This window comes from Staurois parvus, unplaced genomic scaffold, assembly GCF_062004578.1.
Source record: "Staurois parvus isolate SC_StPar_1 unplaced genomic scaffold, SC_StPar_1.0 ptg000242l, whole genome shotgun sequence".
Classification (NCBI taxonomy): Eukaryota; Metazoa; Chordata; class Amphibia; order Anura; family Ranidae; genus Staurois; species Staurois parvus.
In genome coordinates, this window is record NW_028318038.1 from 1,315,604 (window position 1) to 1,332,389 (window position 16,786).

Genomic DNA, 16,786 nt, shown 5'->3' on the forward strand with positions numbered 1-16,786 from the left:
GATTGTAGGCTTGCTTTACAACTTTCCGGAGCGGGTCCGGTGTCACCCCGTGCGGTCGGTGTCACCCGGTGCAGACTGCACCCCCCTCACCTGCCTCGGGACGCCACTGCTCAGTTCTCAGGCTTAGAGCCAGCAGGGACAGCTGCAGCATCAGATGGATGGAGGTAAGTATGCATTTTTTTTTTTTTTACACACCTCAGACTTCTCAGAAGGAAGTTTGTTGCTAGTCACAGTGACAACTTTTCTTATTTCTATAAAGTGACCGCTGGGGCGATCATGACTTTTAGACCGCAGCTTACATCTATAACCATAAAGTAAAAAAAAACTCTAGTGCATTTGTTTTAAAGTATGTGCAAATTCTAACAATGAATTTCCTCTGTTTACTCTGTTTTACTTTCCATGCACACTGGATGTTTTGATAACGCTGGTAATGTTAGCTGTGTAAAGTCAAAAAAATGTGAGTTTTTCAGTCTTTTTTTTAGCATTTTTGCATTAGCGTTTTGCCACGTTTAGTGGCGTTTTCCCACGTTTGTGTTTTTTGGCTTTTTACCAAAAAAATTATATTTTTTGGTAAAAAGAAACATTAAAAAATGCCGGTTTGCAGCGTTTTACCACTTTTTACCACGTTTTGCTGCATTTTTCAACATTAGAGCGTTTTTATAGCTAAAAACTCTAGAAACCCACTAGTCCTGTTTTTTTTTCCATCCAAAAAATGTCCCAGCCAAAAAACATTGATTGCAGTCTATGTGTGTATGGACACCTAGGATAACATGTTGGGGGTTTACTAGCTGTAGAAAAAAATGACAAAAGCTAAAAACAGCCGCTGTAAAAACGTCCGGTGTGCATGAGGACTTAGTCTGATTAATATACCATAGAAAGCATGCTATATCTGCATTAAGCGTGTACTCTGATGTCTGACCTCAAACAATGTTATCAGGAAAAGTGTTGAGGCTACAAAATACTCTTCAATTTTAATGAAAGGAAAGGGAGAAGCATTCTGTAGTCCTAACACTCTTCCTGATGGCATTGTTTGAGATAGGACTGCAGAATGCTCCACAGATGCAGTGCAGTGAGTAAGCATTTTTACCATAGGACAAGAACCGTGTTATTGACAGGACAAAAATAAAGGGAAATAGATGTGAAAATAAAGAAAAAAAGGCATGAAAAAAATTAAAGAAACACAGCCACCATTTCTAAAGCCTTGTGAGCTGCAGGATAAAATATTACATTGCTATTATAGGGGCTAGATATACTTTAAGGACAAGACTTCAATAATAAATTATGTTAATCTGGAGGACAAGTCCCTAATATTTTTTATTTATCTCAATAGGTGAGCTGTCAGTAGATGATTTACAAGACCCTTTCCTTGTCAGTATCCATATTATTACAGACCCCGGGGAATCAAAATGTCTGCAGGATGCCATTGATAAACTCTTGGCGTGGATCCACCCTGATTTGCAGTTGTTCCGTGTTTCAGAAAGAAGGATTTCCAAGAAGAGGAAGCTGAATAAGGGCTTCACATGCCAGCCTGCCCTTGCTGTGATATTATTTTTACAAGAGGAATATGGAGAAGAGCAAATCTTGCATCTTCATGATTGCTTTCAAAAACCACCCTGGCAGTTCCATCACACAGAGCGAGTCCATGGCAGATTTTTACCTTACATGCCATGCAACCAAGACTTTTTCACTCTGGCATGCGGCACCCCACTATGGGCCATAAGACAGGTGCATTATGGGAAAGAGATCATCCGCTTCACCATCTACTGCAGCTATGAGAATTTTGCAGACATGATGAAAATGTATGAGCTCATCCTGAAAAAGTCTGTGTGGAAGAAGAAAGCAGATTTTTGTGTATTTCCCATCTACTCCAATATGGACATTGATATTGAATTTTCCTTAAAAAGACTTCTCAAAGGACAAACTCCAGTGCCTTTAGAGTCTTCATTGTTGGAGTTCAGAGTAAAAGACTTTGGGCAATTAATTCCTCTCTTGCCCAACCAGTGCAGCCCAATCAGTGAAGGCAGATGGCAAACTGAAGATCACGATGGCAACAAAATACTTTTACAGGTAAATATCATGTATATAAGTACATATGTAGATATAATGACTGGGAACATCAGGGGTGGACTAACAACTCACAGGGCCCCCGGGCAATAGGGGATCATGGGGCCCCTGTGTCCTTGCCCACACTCAAACCACACCCAAAAAAGCCTACGAAATGTACCAGGGGCATCTCATGGGGCCCCCTACTGACCCTGGACCCTTGGGCAGTGCCCGAGTTCCCGAATGGTCAGTCTGCCCCTGGGGAACATGCATCTTGTTTCAAGAGTACAGGTCGGTGAGATAGTCATCAGCATTCACTCTGATATTGGAGCACTCCTGTCTGGCAGATAGCAATACATGAAATCAAAGCAAACTTGAATGGAGAGAAATCTAAATTCTGCCATGTTCACCTTCTTTAAAAAATGCTAATTGCCTGGCTGTAATTTCTTTAGAACTTTCTAAGCCACTGACTTTTAAAGTTCTGATTTCATTTGCTGCATGCCTGTTTCAGGACAGCAGCTCTGAATGTACTGAAGTCAGAGAATATATTATTATTATACAGTATTTATATAGCGCCAAAAAGTTTGCTCAGCACTGTACATTATAGTGGGAGACAGTACATGAGACAATACAGTAACAATACAATACACGAGGGGTTCAAGGGCCCTACTCCTTGGAGCTTACAATGTAGGAGGGAGGGGATAGTGGTACAGGAGGAAATGGCTGTGGGGGATGGAGTGGTAGGAGGAGTGGAGGAGATTGGCTGTTAGGTGAGGGCGGGGTAGGCTTCCCTGAAGAGATGGGTTTTCAGGGTGCACCTAAAGTTGAGAAGGGTAGGTGACAGTCTGATGGATCAGGGTCAGTGAGTTCCAGAGGATGGGGGAAGACCTGGAGAAGTCCTGGAGTCAGGCATGGGAGGAGGAGACCAGGGAGCTAGAGAGTAGGAGGTCTTGTGAGGAGCGAAGAGTACGTGTTGGGTGGTATTTGGATATCAGGTCGGTGAGGTAGTTTGGGGCAGTATTATGAATAGCTTTGTACGTCAATGTTAGTAGTTTGATTTTTATGCGTTGGGCAATCGGAAGCCAGTGGAGGGAATGACAGAGGGGGGTGGCGGATACGGAGCGGTTGGTAAGGTGGATGAGTCTGGCCGCTGAGTTCAGGATCGACTGAAGCGGGGATAGTCTGTGATGAGATATGCCGGGTAGGAGGGAGTTACATTAGTTGTGAGATAATAAGGGAGTGAATGAGTTGTTTAGCAGTGTCTGGGGTTAGAAACGTATTTTGGAGATGTTGCGGAGGTGGAGCCTGCATGAATTTGCCAGCGATTGGACATGGGGCTGGAAGGACAGATTGGAGTCTAGAGTGACGCCTAGAACTTTGGCTTGTGGGATGGGACTGATGGTGGCGTTATTGGTCATGATGTAGAGGATGGGGGGGGGCATGGGCTGGGGGTAAAACTAGGAGCTCGGATTTGGAAATGTTTAATTTGAGGAAGTGGAGTGACATCCAGTCTGATATGTCGTTCAGTGGGTGGGTGATACGGGCGGAGACTGAAGGGGTAAGGCGAGGGGTAGAGCGGTAGATTTGCGTGTCATCGGTGTAGAGGTGGTAGTTGAAGCCGTGGGAGTGTACAGTTGGCCAAGGGAGGAGGTGTAGATGGAGAAGAGAAGGGGCCCGAGGACATAGCCTTGGGTGACCCCAACAGAGAGGGGGAGAGAGGGGGAGGTGGCAGCATTATAGGTAACACTGAAGGAGCGCTGGGATAGATAGGAGGAGAGCCAGGAGAGAGCGGAGTCTCTGATGCCAAGGAAGTATAGTTTTTTAAGGAGGAGGGGGTGGTCAACTGTGTCGAAGGCCGCGGAGAGGTCGAGGAGTAGGAGGACTGAGTAGTGGCCATTAGATTTGGCGGTTAGCCGGTCGTTGGTGAGTTGGAGTAGGGCGGTTTCGGTGGAGTGTAAGGGGCGGAAGCCAGACTGTAGGGGATCAAGGAGGTTGCTGTCGTTGAGGTGGGAGCTTAGGCGATTATAGACTAAGCGCTCGAGGAGTTTGGATGTAAATGGCAGCAGGAAGATGGGTCTAAGGTTGTTCAGGTCGGTGGGGTCCAGGGAGGGTTTTTTGAGTGGGAGTGATGTGCGCGTGCTTTAGGGGGAAGGGGAATGCGCCAGTAGAGAGGGAGAGATTGAAGACGTGAGTGAGGGAGCGTAGGATGGAGGAGGAGGGTGACCATAGGAGTTGTGTGGGGACAGGGTCAAGGGGGCAGGTGGTGAGGTGGGCGTCGGAGAAGACCTCAGTGACCTCTTCAGTGGTAGCAAGGTTGAAGAAGTGGAGTGTTGGGGGGGTTTTAGTGTGCGGGGTGTTTGGTGGGGTGGGGGTTTGGGCAGTTGCGAGGTCAGAGGAGGGGAGTGTTGAGGGGGTTATCATGGGACGGAGGCTAGGTGGGGTGGAAGTTTGTGCATTGGCGATGTCCCTGCGAATTGCGTTGATCTTGTTTTGGAAATGGTTAGCAATTTTGTGGGCGGGGAGTGAGGTACTGGGTGGAGGTGGGGGGGGGGGAGAGAGTAGGGAGTTAAAAGTGGAGAAGAGCCGGCGAAGACTGGAGTAGAGGGTATTGATGAGGGTTACAAAGTAGGCTTGTTTGGCAGCGTGGAGGGAGGAGGTGTAGGTGAGGAAGACAGATTTGTATAGGGTGAACGCTTGTTGGGATCTGGTGTTGCACCATAATCGCTCCAGCGCACGACTGCGTTGTTTAAGATTTTTGGTGTGGTCGTTCTGCCAGAGTTGAAGCGGTCGGGGTCTAATGCTACGTGTGGTTAGGGGTACTAATGTGTCTAGGGCGGCTGACAGCGAATATAGACAGGCAACCAGCATTTTTAGAAGGAGGTCAGAAGTAGCAGCTCGGGTTTTTTTCTTCAACGATCCTTTCAAATAGCCGCTCCCAGCTTCTCCACATTGAGTGCTGGAGGGGCAGAGCAGAGAGCAGGGACTGACAGTCACTCGGTGCTCAGAGTGGACCCAAGAACTGAGAGATCAGCAGCCTTTGATTGCTCAGTTCTTGGTTTAGATCCAGAGGGGACAGCTGGAGAATCAGATTGATGCTGCAGCCATCTAGGCGAATATGATTGTCTTTTAAAACCCATACTTCTCTTTTAAGTTAGCCATCTTTCTTGATATTGTGTTTTTCCCTTACGTAATGATTACTGCCGTTAGACACATCTTGTGTCCCGGTATTAGTAACTGTTGTCTATGTTCCAAGTACATATTGTTTGGTTAGCTCTTTATACATTATTAAGCAGGCTTTTTGAACTGCACAAATATGATTAAGCCACCTGCTGAATATATTATTTAGGAAATTGTTCAGTCATTGCAAATCTTCTTATATTTATATGAGGGCTGCTAGAGAAATTACCCTCCCGGTTCAGAGGACAGCTAGAATGTGCTAAATATATTGACAGCACACTGTTTGGAAAACTACTTATTATTTTTTGCGTGCTTATAAGTCATATCCTCTGTTAGAAATGCTGGCCGTGATATTCTTCTACTTGCACATTTCTTACACAGTTTCCATTAATGTATTAGGGTTCAATTCTTAAAAAATACACACATGTGCAAAAGGTATATCGACTCATAGCAACAGCCTGAAAACATCTTTATGTGTTCTGATATCAGTCAATTAAAGTCTGATTAGTTTCATATTATCCCTGATTTTTCTGTGCATTAGAATGTGTGACAGTCTAGCTAAATGCAAAACGATAGATACAGCAGAATGTACAGAGACACTGTCATAAAAAAATACTGCTTAATGATTAAAGAGCTGGCACATACCTGTTGCAGCCTTTAATACCCTGGTTTACAGCCAAATGCCGGGCTGTCAAGAAATGTAAAGCTTTGACACTTTGGAGCTTGTGTTACTTTCTGCCCCGTCATATTCCTATTGGCCGATCACCATGATGGACTCTCTTACTGGCCAATAGTAGTATGCAACCCTGCAACTGTCACTTTACAGGATAGCTTGGCCTGCATGTAAATACGGAAAAATATAAATAAATGCATGTGAATTTAAAAATATGTAATGCTACCCTCGTGAGGGCTACTGAGTAATGGGTATCCCTAAGCCTCTCTCCACACAGCCAGGCAACAGTTATTTCTCACACAGACGTGCATCCAAAGACAATGATATGGGCCTGGTTTTGTTGTTTTATTAGGGGAAATCAACTTGGATAGGGAAATAGGGATTATGGGATGCCCAGTTTGGTTTGAAGGAATGGAAGGGGGACACTTCCTTCCTATGTACAAATGCAGATCCTGGACTGTTCTTTTCGTAACAGCCGTCAGTCGTTGCAGATCAGTAGCAGCTGCCCTTATGGGTGAGGAACTAGTGGCCCCTCAAAAATCAACCTTGCTTCTTATAGCTACATACAGAGTCATCTTCTCTCCCCCTATAGAGCTGCTCCCACCTCCACAGCCTGCAACCACTACCTGCCCTCCTGGCTTCTCGGAAGATCTCCCGGGACAAGGATAAAGGATTGAGCCCAGCGCTGTCCTTGGAAAGTTTGCTATGTGTGGCAGTCTTTCCCCTTGTAGATCACAAAGAGTTATGCTGTACACACTCTGTCCTCCTTGCTCCCTGCTGCTCCAGGTCTCGATCCTCTTATTCACACCTTACTGCTCAGTGTATCCTCCCGAGCCAGCCCGAGCCCAGCCTTGAAGCCAGCGCCCCCTAGACCTAGGGAAGCCCTCCCAGGCACTGACAATCTCCTCAGTACTCCATATTCCACCCAACTCCTCTGTCAGCCTGACTCTCTCATATTTATGGCCACTCCACCACTCTACCAGAGCCTCCAAATCTGGGATTGGCTGTACTCCCATGAACATGCAGATTAGGTCTCCACCCCTTCCTGCTTACCAACTTCTTGAAGGTTCTATGGTCCTCCAGAGTCAGGAGGAGGCAATAGAGCTACCACCTTTTGAGACATGCAGCAGCCCTGCAATAACCTGACCTCAGTCACAGACTCATGAGCCATACACAATGATTTTACCTATAATTCACTACACTAATCTAGAGGGTGCTACAAATGAATGAATATACTGATACTATTACAGGTAGTAACCACAGTTGCCAGTGTTTTTCCCTATGATGATCTGTTATCAATGGTGCTAAAAGTCACCTCCTGCTGGTAGAAGGTTTCAGTTGCAAGTTCTAGAGTTTAGTGCAAAGATCGACTTCTGATTTTTCCACGATCCCACCCATTCTGCAGAGATTGGTTATTAAAGTGTCCCAGGGAGGGATGTTTAAGCTTCACTCTCAAAAAGGAGAAAAATGTTTAGAAGACAGCGTCCTACTGAAATATTTTTTAAAGTGATTGCACAGGTTACATTTGTTTTTTAAATCTCTTCTGGGGTCCCTTGCAGGTGCTCCTGGCTCCTTCCCCCTGCTGAGTGCCCCCATAGCAAGCCACTTGCTGTGGGGGCACCCATGTGTGTTCGATTTTGATCTGTGCTCTGTGTGTCCATTGACAGAGGAAGAAAAAGGAAGAAAATTGCATAAGCTGGCTTGCTTAAACCACTGCTCCCTTTTCCCTTCTGTGATCTTGCTGGTGTATTATGCTGCATCTCCACTTCAAACATAACATAGAAGGGTATGGAACAAATAGCCATTCATACATGACCCAGATAATCAGCCAGTATTATGTGACAGCACTGGAAAACAAGTAAAATGTAAAAGAAATCACAAATACGTCATTGAGCTGAAATTGCCAGTTTGATATTTCTCATAATATATACAGGCGAAACTCAAAAAATTTGAATATCATGCAAAAGTTAATTTATTTCAGTAATGCAACTTAAAAGGTGAAACTAATATATGAGATAGACTCATTACATGCAAAGCAAGATAGTTCAAGCTGTGATTTGTCATAATCGTGATGATTATGTCCTACAGCTCATGAAAACCCCAAATCCACAATCTCAGAAAATTAGATTATTGTGAAAAGGTGCAATATTCTCGGCTCAAAGTGTCCCACTCTAATCAGCTAATTAAGCCATAACACCTGCAAAGGGTTCCTGAGCCTTTAAATGGTCTCTCAGTCTGGTTCAGTAGGAATCACAATCATGGGAAAGACTGCTGACCTGACAGTTGGGCAGAAAACCATCATTGACACCCTCCATAAGGAGGGAAAGTCTCAAAAGGTAATTGCAAAAGAAGTTGGATGTTCCCAAAGTGCTGTATCAAAGCACATTAATAGAAAGTTATGTGGAATGGAAAAGTGTGGAAGAAAAAGGTGCACAAGCAGCAGGGATGACCGCAGCCTGGAGAGGATTGTCAGGAAAAGGCCATTCAAACGTGTTGGGGACTTTCACAAGGAGTGGACTGAGGCTGGAGTCAGTGTATCAAGAGCCCCCACACACAGACGGATCCTGGACATGGGCTTCAAATGTTGTATTCCTCTTGTCAAGCCTCTCCTGAACAACAAACAACGTCAAAAGCGTCTTACCTGGGCTAAAGAAAAGCAGACCTAGTCTGTTGCTCAGTGGTCCAAAGTCCTCTTTTCTGATGAGAGCAACTTTTGCATCTTATTTGGAAACCAAGGACCCAGAATATGGAAGAAGAATGGAGAGGCACACACTGCAAGATGCTTGAAGTCCAGTGTGAAGTTTCCACAGTCTGTGTGGATTTGGGGAGCCATGTCATCTGCTGGTGTTGGTCCACTGTGCTTCATTAAGTCCAGGGTCAACGCAGCCGTCTACCAGGAGATTTTGGAGCACTTCATGCTTCCTTCTACAGACGAGCTTTATGGGGATGCTGACTTCATTTTCCAGCAGGACCTGGCACCTGCCCACACTGCCAAAAGCACCAAAACCTGGTTCAATGACCGTGGGATTACTGTGTTGATTGGCCAGCAAACTCGCCTGACCTGAACCCCATAGAGAATCTATGGGGCATTGCCAAGAGAAAGATGAGAGACATGAGACCGAACAATGCAGAAGAGCTGAAGGCCGCTATTGAAGCATCCTGGTCTTCCATAACACCTCAGCAGTGCCACAGGCTGATAGCTTCCATGCCACGCCGCATTGAGGCAGTAATTGCTGCAAAAGGGGCCCAAACCAAGTACTGAGTACATATGCATGCTTATACTTTTTAGAGGTCCGATATTCTATGTGCAATCCTTGTTTTATTGATTGCATGTAATATTCTAATTTTCTGAGATAGTGGATTTGGGGTTTTCATGAGCTGTAAGCCATAATCATCACAATTATGACAAATCACGGCTTAAACTATCTTGCTTTGCATGTAATGAGTCTATCTCATATATTAGTTTCACCTTTTAAGTTGCATTACTGAAATAAATGAACTTTTGCACGATATTCTAATTTTTCGAGTTTCACCTATATACCTGCAGATAATAATAAAAAAAAAAAAAAAAAAAAGTAAACTTTGGTGCCTAATATAACAAACCCTCCCTGTCCAAAAGGTTGGTGTCTACTGAATACTGTGCTGTGTGGTAACGGCAGGAATATACAGTATAATCTGAGAGTACTGACATTCAGCTAACAGGTACTGAATGACACTAATCTTGCTAAATCTTTTATATGAACAGTCCCAGCATTCACTATCATTATCAGTGGTGTGATTTCAAGTAAAACAGATATTCATTTCAAATCTGATATGGCAGTTGAACCCCTTTATTAAAAAAACTGAACAAATTATCAGTTAATGCAGGTATGTATAGCTAGGTATAATTTAGGGACACGTTTACACTGTTGCATTTTAACACGCATCCAACTTCCCATTAAAAAGTTGTCTGTTCCTATCCCAGTGCTGCATTTTTTTTTAAATGTCTTTTTTTTCTGTTTAGGTGCTTTTAGAGGCCCATATCGCTCAATGGCTGTGTATCAAAATGCATATGTATACCATGCATTTTGATGCCTTGGCATTATGATTTAACCAGTGTGGCTGTTAACCCTAATCATTCTAAGGGCCGATTCACACCATAGAAACGTAGTCCAGATGCGTTCCATATGCGTTTCTGCATGCACGTTTTTTACGCATTCAGGTGCTTTTTTGATGCATACCAGCTGGTGCATTCCAGTGCATTTTACCGTGTTCCAGTTCTGTGCAGGAAAAATGCAGCCTGTTCTACTTTTTATTCTGCATCCAGAACACACTGGAACTGCAAGCACTGATGTAAACATTGACAATCATATAACCTACTTTCTGTGCGTTTTGGATGCAGAAAAAAAGCACACTGAAACGCATGTAGTGTAAACTGGCCCCTAATTCAAAAATGCATTGAAAACAGATCAACACACACAATGGAACGCATGTTGACACATGAGTATGCACCTACCTAACACTACAAAAAAAGCATACCTCTACGCATACACAAAGATCTTAATGGGCTCTTAAGATTACTAGTGTCAGTACCGGAATTTGACTTGGTGTCAACATCTTGCAATCCACTTTGCAGTAAAGCTCAGCCTAGGCAAGAGAGAGGCAGCACTAGGAGCCAATCAGATGTGCAGCAGTGCACATGTGCTGACTATGAACGTGTGATTGCTGTGTGCACAATACCATCTAGTACAGTGGTCGGCAAGCCGCGGCTCGCGAGCCACATGCGGCTCTTTACACGCTTTAATGCGGCTCTTGTGTGCCGGGCGCCCGCTCCCCTCCCTCCTCTCGGGCGGCAGGGACTCTGCAGCGTGATCCAAAAAAAAAACAGCCAGGGCAGCGCGCTCAAATGCAATGATTGGCCAGTCTCGCTGCCACTCACATCCTGATAGTCAGTGATTGGCTGTCAGGATGTGTGTAGGCGGGGCAGCGTGACGAACGTGAGAGGAGCTAGGCTGAATTACTATATGGGGGATGAATTACTATGGGGGATGAATTACTATGGGGGATGAATTACTATATGGGGGATGAATTACTATGGGGGATGAATTACTATATGGGGGATGAATTACTATGGGGGATGAATTACTATGGGGGATGAATTATTATGGGGGATGAATTACTATATGGGGGATGAATTACTATGGGGGATGAATTGCTATATGGGGGATGAATTACTATATGGGGGATGAATTACTATGGGGGATGAATTACTATATGGGGGATGAATTACTATGGGGGATGAATTACTATATGGGGGATGAATTACTATGGGGGATGAATTACTATATGGGGGATGAATTACTATATGGGGGATGAATTACTATGGGGGATGAATTACTATATGGGGGATGAATTACTATGGGGGATGAATTACTATAAAAACTTATTGAAACTAAAAACAGTGTACCATCCTATGTATTTTCAGTTTTAAAAATGTGGCTCTCAAAATAAATGTCAATCGTGGTTTTGGCAAGATTTGGCTCAGTTGAAAAAAAAGGTTGCCCACCACTGATCTAGTATATTGGTAGTTTTACAGCTATAGGGCAACAAAGGAATGCAGATTTTGTCTATTTTATATGGTTTAAGACTACCAGTAGTTACCCCTGTACCCATACAAATGATCACAACACATTACAACATGCAACATGCATAGAGCTGAATAAAATGTCATCAACCCGTTGCTGGTGAGCATACTCACATTGCAGCGTTGCAGAAGTAGGCCTTTTTCAGTGGCGTGTAGGGCTTTTATTCAGTGGGAACCTGGGGGAACCTCCAGCACTGAATGTATGTAATGGCAATGGGTGCTGGGGTTTTCTGGAAAGTCTATTGATGCTGGCTGTCGGGGGATCTATTGTTGCTGGGGAGGGTGGAATCTCTTGAAGAGGGGTGGATCTGTTGTTGCTGGGAGGGATCTACTGTTGAGGGATGGGTCTGTTGCTTGCTGCTGGGAGATCTGTTGTTGCTGGTAAGGGTCTATTGTTGCTGGATTGGGTCTATTGCTGCTGGGGGGTATTTTGTTGCTGGGGGTGCTTTTGTTGCTGACAGCAGGGCATCTATTTTACTGTTTTTATGTTATCTTTAACAAATTCCAAACAAATTACTTAACACCACAACATGATACTTGTTTCTGCATTCACTAAAAGGGTGGTATTGGTAGGTGGGTAGGCAGTGGAACCAAAGGATGGTGCACATAGGTGAGTAGAGGGCAGAGACAAGGGGTGACTCAGAAGGGGAGTTCCTGCACCTATTCTCTGAGAAAAATAGCCCTGGTGGAGAGTATACCTGGAAGTGTTGTAACGGAACCGACTTAGATTACGCTTGAGTACTTCCATTAGAATAACGCTTCCCCGTCCGAACACCGACAACAGACACCACAGCCGACCATACAAGACTAGACGACACCAGTCTTGAAGTAAACCAGGAGGTAGACTACTTTATTTGAACACAGATACAAGATATATACACTCAGGGGACAATCCCCCCTCCCTGCACAATGACACAGGGCGGGGAAATCTACATTTAGTAACAAGAGACACACAGGTATTCAAACTTCACACCAGCAGACAGTCCCATCAGGAGGGAGGGCTGCTGGAGACACCCCCCCACTAAGCTAATACACATATACACATACATCCCATAATAGTTTTCTCCCAAGCCAGACACACAATAGAACAATGGGATGCAACCACATGACATTAAACAATCAACAACCCCCACACAATATTAGGACAGATCACCCGGTACCCCTAACAGGCACAGGGTGATTTACACATAAGAGGGATATGGGGAGCTGAGACAGGGGTCTCCCCACCTCTCCAAAGTGAGCTGGGTTCCATGGGCCCCTACCCAAAGTGACTCCCGTCACAAGTGTACTCCATAGTGTGCTCCCAGCACGGAGACTGTGCTCTCAACTATTGGGAGCTGGGAGGACTGACTCCAGATCACATGATTGCTGTGATAGCCTATGATTGATAGCACTCTGTATAGCCAACCCCTGTACTCTTTTGGCTTTGTTTACACTAGTGTTGCTGGCACACGTGTGGCGGACAGGCATTCAGGAGATATTTGTTTACATTTTTGATCATGTGACCATACCACACCAATGCAGGATTCACATTTAGTGAAAATAAAAATACTAATCTAGTAGCAGAAGCAGGTAGCTGAAAGCATGAGCTGTCAGGACATATCTCTTGTCCTATCATATGTTACTCTAAGAGCTTTTTCACACTCACGGTGGACTGTGGTACCCTTTAAAGAGCAATCTGTGTTTGGATCGCTTTTCAGAGGGTGTTTTCAAGTTGGTGAGGAGAAGATATAACATCTGATTTAACTGTGCAATGCCACACTACCCCACATGCAGCCCGGCCCCTTGGAACTCAATAGGAGAGTTTGACAGGCAGTACCGCCTGTCAAACTGCACCCCACGCTAAAAATGCCATGGCCATGAAGCAAACCAAAGCCTAATTTGGGGGTGGTGTTTGAGGGGGTGTTAATACCACAGCTCAGCAACCCGTTGTAACTGTCCCCCCAACCAACCTGCCCTTCTGAAAGAGACCTAACACAACCCAAACCCCAGACACACCTAAGCAGAGAGTAAGCAGAGTGTAATCCTGGCATTTTTGATGCTTTTTTTTTCAGGGTTCTGCAGGTGTTTTGCAGACGTATTACAGGCATTTTAAAAGCGTTTTGCACATGTATCAAGTTACAGGAGTTTGTGTTCTGGGCTAGGCGGGGGGAGCAGTTCTATAGGGGGGGAGTTCTTCGGGCAATAAAAATGTGATAAAACTCACAAAAATGGCTGCACACTATCAAAAAAATCTTGTGTAATTACTTGAGCTTTGAGATTAGGGCCACTGAGCTTTCGAGTGTGAACAGGGACAATTAGAAAGAATGGGACTGTGCATATTGAGCGTAGTCAGGTGCAGTGAAATGAGCAGAAAAACGCTCCAGTTAGGATTGGTAAATCTGAAAGCCATTTTTTAGAACAGCCTTTCTCAGCTAGGGTTCCTCCAGAGTTTGCTAGGACTATCTTGAACAATTTCTGCCTCTCAAGTCGCTGACAACACTCATCTTTAGAGCTATAAGCAAGGGGGGATTCTTCCAAGTGACTGCAAAGTGGCATCTTTCCCACTGACCATCACATGTATGCACCACGAGCTATATAGTAATTCCCTGAGACCTGAAAGTTAAGCCGACCATACATGGATCAAAATTTGCCCAGCAGGGGCGGACTGACAACTCATGGGGCCCCTGGGCAATTGGGGATCATGGGGCCCCTGTGTCCTTAACCAAACTCAAAAAAGCCTATGAAAAAGGTACCAGGGTCATCTCATGGGCCCCCCTACTGACCCCGGGTCCTCAGGCAGTGCCCGAGTTTCCAAATGGTCAGTCCGCCCCTGTTGGCCAGTTCAGCAGGGACAATCAGATTTTAAACCATTGAATGGGCAGTATCAATCGAGTTCTGTACAATCACCCTTGCATATTTCTGCCTCTTGATCAATGCTACCAGATAAAGCCAGCAGCACTGATTAGTGTATTCTGTAGGGATGCACCGATATATGGGCCACCGAAATATATCGGGCAAAAATAGTATTACCGGCATTTTGCCGATAAAAAAAAAGGTGCCGATAATGGTGCTGATACATGGAAATTCACATTTTATAGACATCCATGCAAAAACGTCCTCTAGTGACTTCAATGCAAAGTCATGTCTCAGGCTTTCATGCAAAGTCATGTCTCATAGACATTCATGCAAAAACGCCCTCTAGCGATTTCAATGTAAAATTGTGTCTCAGACTTTCATGCAAAGTCGCGTCTCATAGACATTCACGCAAAGACGTCCCCTAGTGACTTCAATTCCAAAATTGCGTCTTATAGATTTTCATGCAAAATCGAGTCCACATTGACTTCAATACAAAAACAGCCCCTTGTGATTTCAATGCAAAATCACATCTCATAGACTTATATGCAAAATCGCGTCTCATAGACTTTCATGCAAAGTCGCGTTTTGTAGACATTCAGGCAAAAACACCCCCTAGTGACTTCAATGCAGAATCGCGTCTTATAGATTTTCATGCAAAGTCGAGTCCACATTGACTTCAATGCAAAATCAGCCCCTAGTGACTTCAATGCAAAATCACGTCTCATAGACTTTCATGCAAAGTCGCGTCTTGTAGACATTCATGCAAAAATGCCCCCTAGTGACTTCAATGCAAAACCTCGTCTTATAGATTTTCATGCAAAGTCGAGTCCACATTGACTTCAATGCAAAAGCAGTCACTAGTGACTTCAATGCAAAATCGTGTCTCATAGACTTTCATGCAAAATTGCGTCTCATAGACTTTCATGCAAAGTCGCGTTTTGTAGACATTCAGGCAAAAACACCCCCTAGTGACTTCAATGCAAAATTGCGTCTTATAGATTTTCATGCAAAGTCAAGTCCACATTGACTTCAATGCAAAATCAGCCCCTAATGACTTCAATGCAAAATCGCGTCTCATAGACTTTCATGCAAAGTCGCGTCTCGTAGACATTCATGCAAAAACGCCCCCCTAGTGACTTCAATGCAAAACCTCGTCTTATAGATTTTCATGCAAAGTCGAGTCCACATTGACTTCAATGCAAAATCAGCCACTAGTGACTTCAATGCAAAATCGTGTCTCATAGACTTTCATGCAAAGTCGTGTCTCATAGACATTCATGCAAAAATGCCCCCTAGTGACTACAATGCAAAACCTCGCCTTATAGATTTTCATGCAAATTCGAGTCCACATTGACTTCAATGCAAAATCAGCCACTAGTGACTTCAATGCAAAATCGTGTCTCATAGAATTTCATGCAAAGCCGCGTCTCATAGACATTCATGCAAAATGCCCCCTAGTGACTACAATGCAAAACCTCGTCTTGTAGATTTTCATGCAAAGTCGAGTCCACATTGACTTCAATGCAAAATCAGCCACTAGTGACTTTAATGCAAAATCGCGTCTCATAGACTTTCATGAAAAGTTGCGTCTCATAGACATTCATGCAAAAATGCCCCCTAGTGACTTCAATGCAAAACCTCGTCATATAGATTTTTATGCAAAGTCGAGTCCACATTGACTTCAATGCAAAATCAGCCCCTAGTGACTTCAATGAAAAATTGGCAGCCACAATAATTACATTTTTAAAAAATAAATAAAAACTGTCCGTTTCGGGTTTGGTTTTTTGGCAAAAGTGCATCCTGAATTTTTGGTTTCGGCACTAGAATTTTCATTTCGGTGCACCACTAGTATTCTGATGGCAGAGAAGACTCCCCACTTTCTGAATACAAAGGCACAGTGGGAAGATTCCCCCATCCATCTTGAGTGTGTGGATGGGGGAATCAAGGCTTTTTTTTTTTTGTTCAACCTACTGGCTGAATGAAAAAAAAATGAATCCATCTATGGGGCTGCCTTATTTCAAGGGTTCCTCCATGTTTAAAAGGTTGAGAAAGGCCCATATAGAATATCAGCTTTGTACTGTAGGATATTCTTTTCTTTGACCTTGCTATGTAGCACCACCTGCTGGACGTTCTGTGTAGTACCCGTTTACATTATTGGCTTGGTGAAAAATGCGATCATAAAGGACAGCTCTCAGTCTGTACTAATAATTGGAAACTGGCAGGGCCGGCTCCCAATCATGTGACTATTGTGACAGCCAATCACAGTGGACACATGACTAGGCAGACCTTCTTGCCTCCTGGGTGTACAATCTCAGTAAAACAGACGTGGGAAGGGGTTAAGTTGGAATGAGATTTGTGTTAATTCTGATTTTTGTTTTTTTTTGGAACATGCTTACTATTTCAAGTTTACATACCTCCGAACAATGAACTTA

General features: G+C 44.1%; 1 protein-coding gene across 1 annotated transcript in view; it reads left to right on the forward strand.

The window, feature by feature from the left end:
• FAM124A (family with sequence similarity 124 member A) overlaps window positions 1-16,786 on the forward strand; it is a 103,674-nt gene that overhangs the window by 81,617 nt on the left and 5,271 nt on the right. Inside the window, exon 3 of the mRNA XM_089680356.1 lies at window positions 1,331-2,067. Coding sequence (XP_089536482.1) covers window positions 1,331-2,067 — 737 coding nt within the window. The remainder of the gene's footprint in view (window positions 1-1,330; window positions 2,068-16,786) is intronic.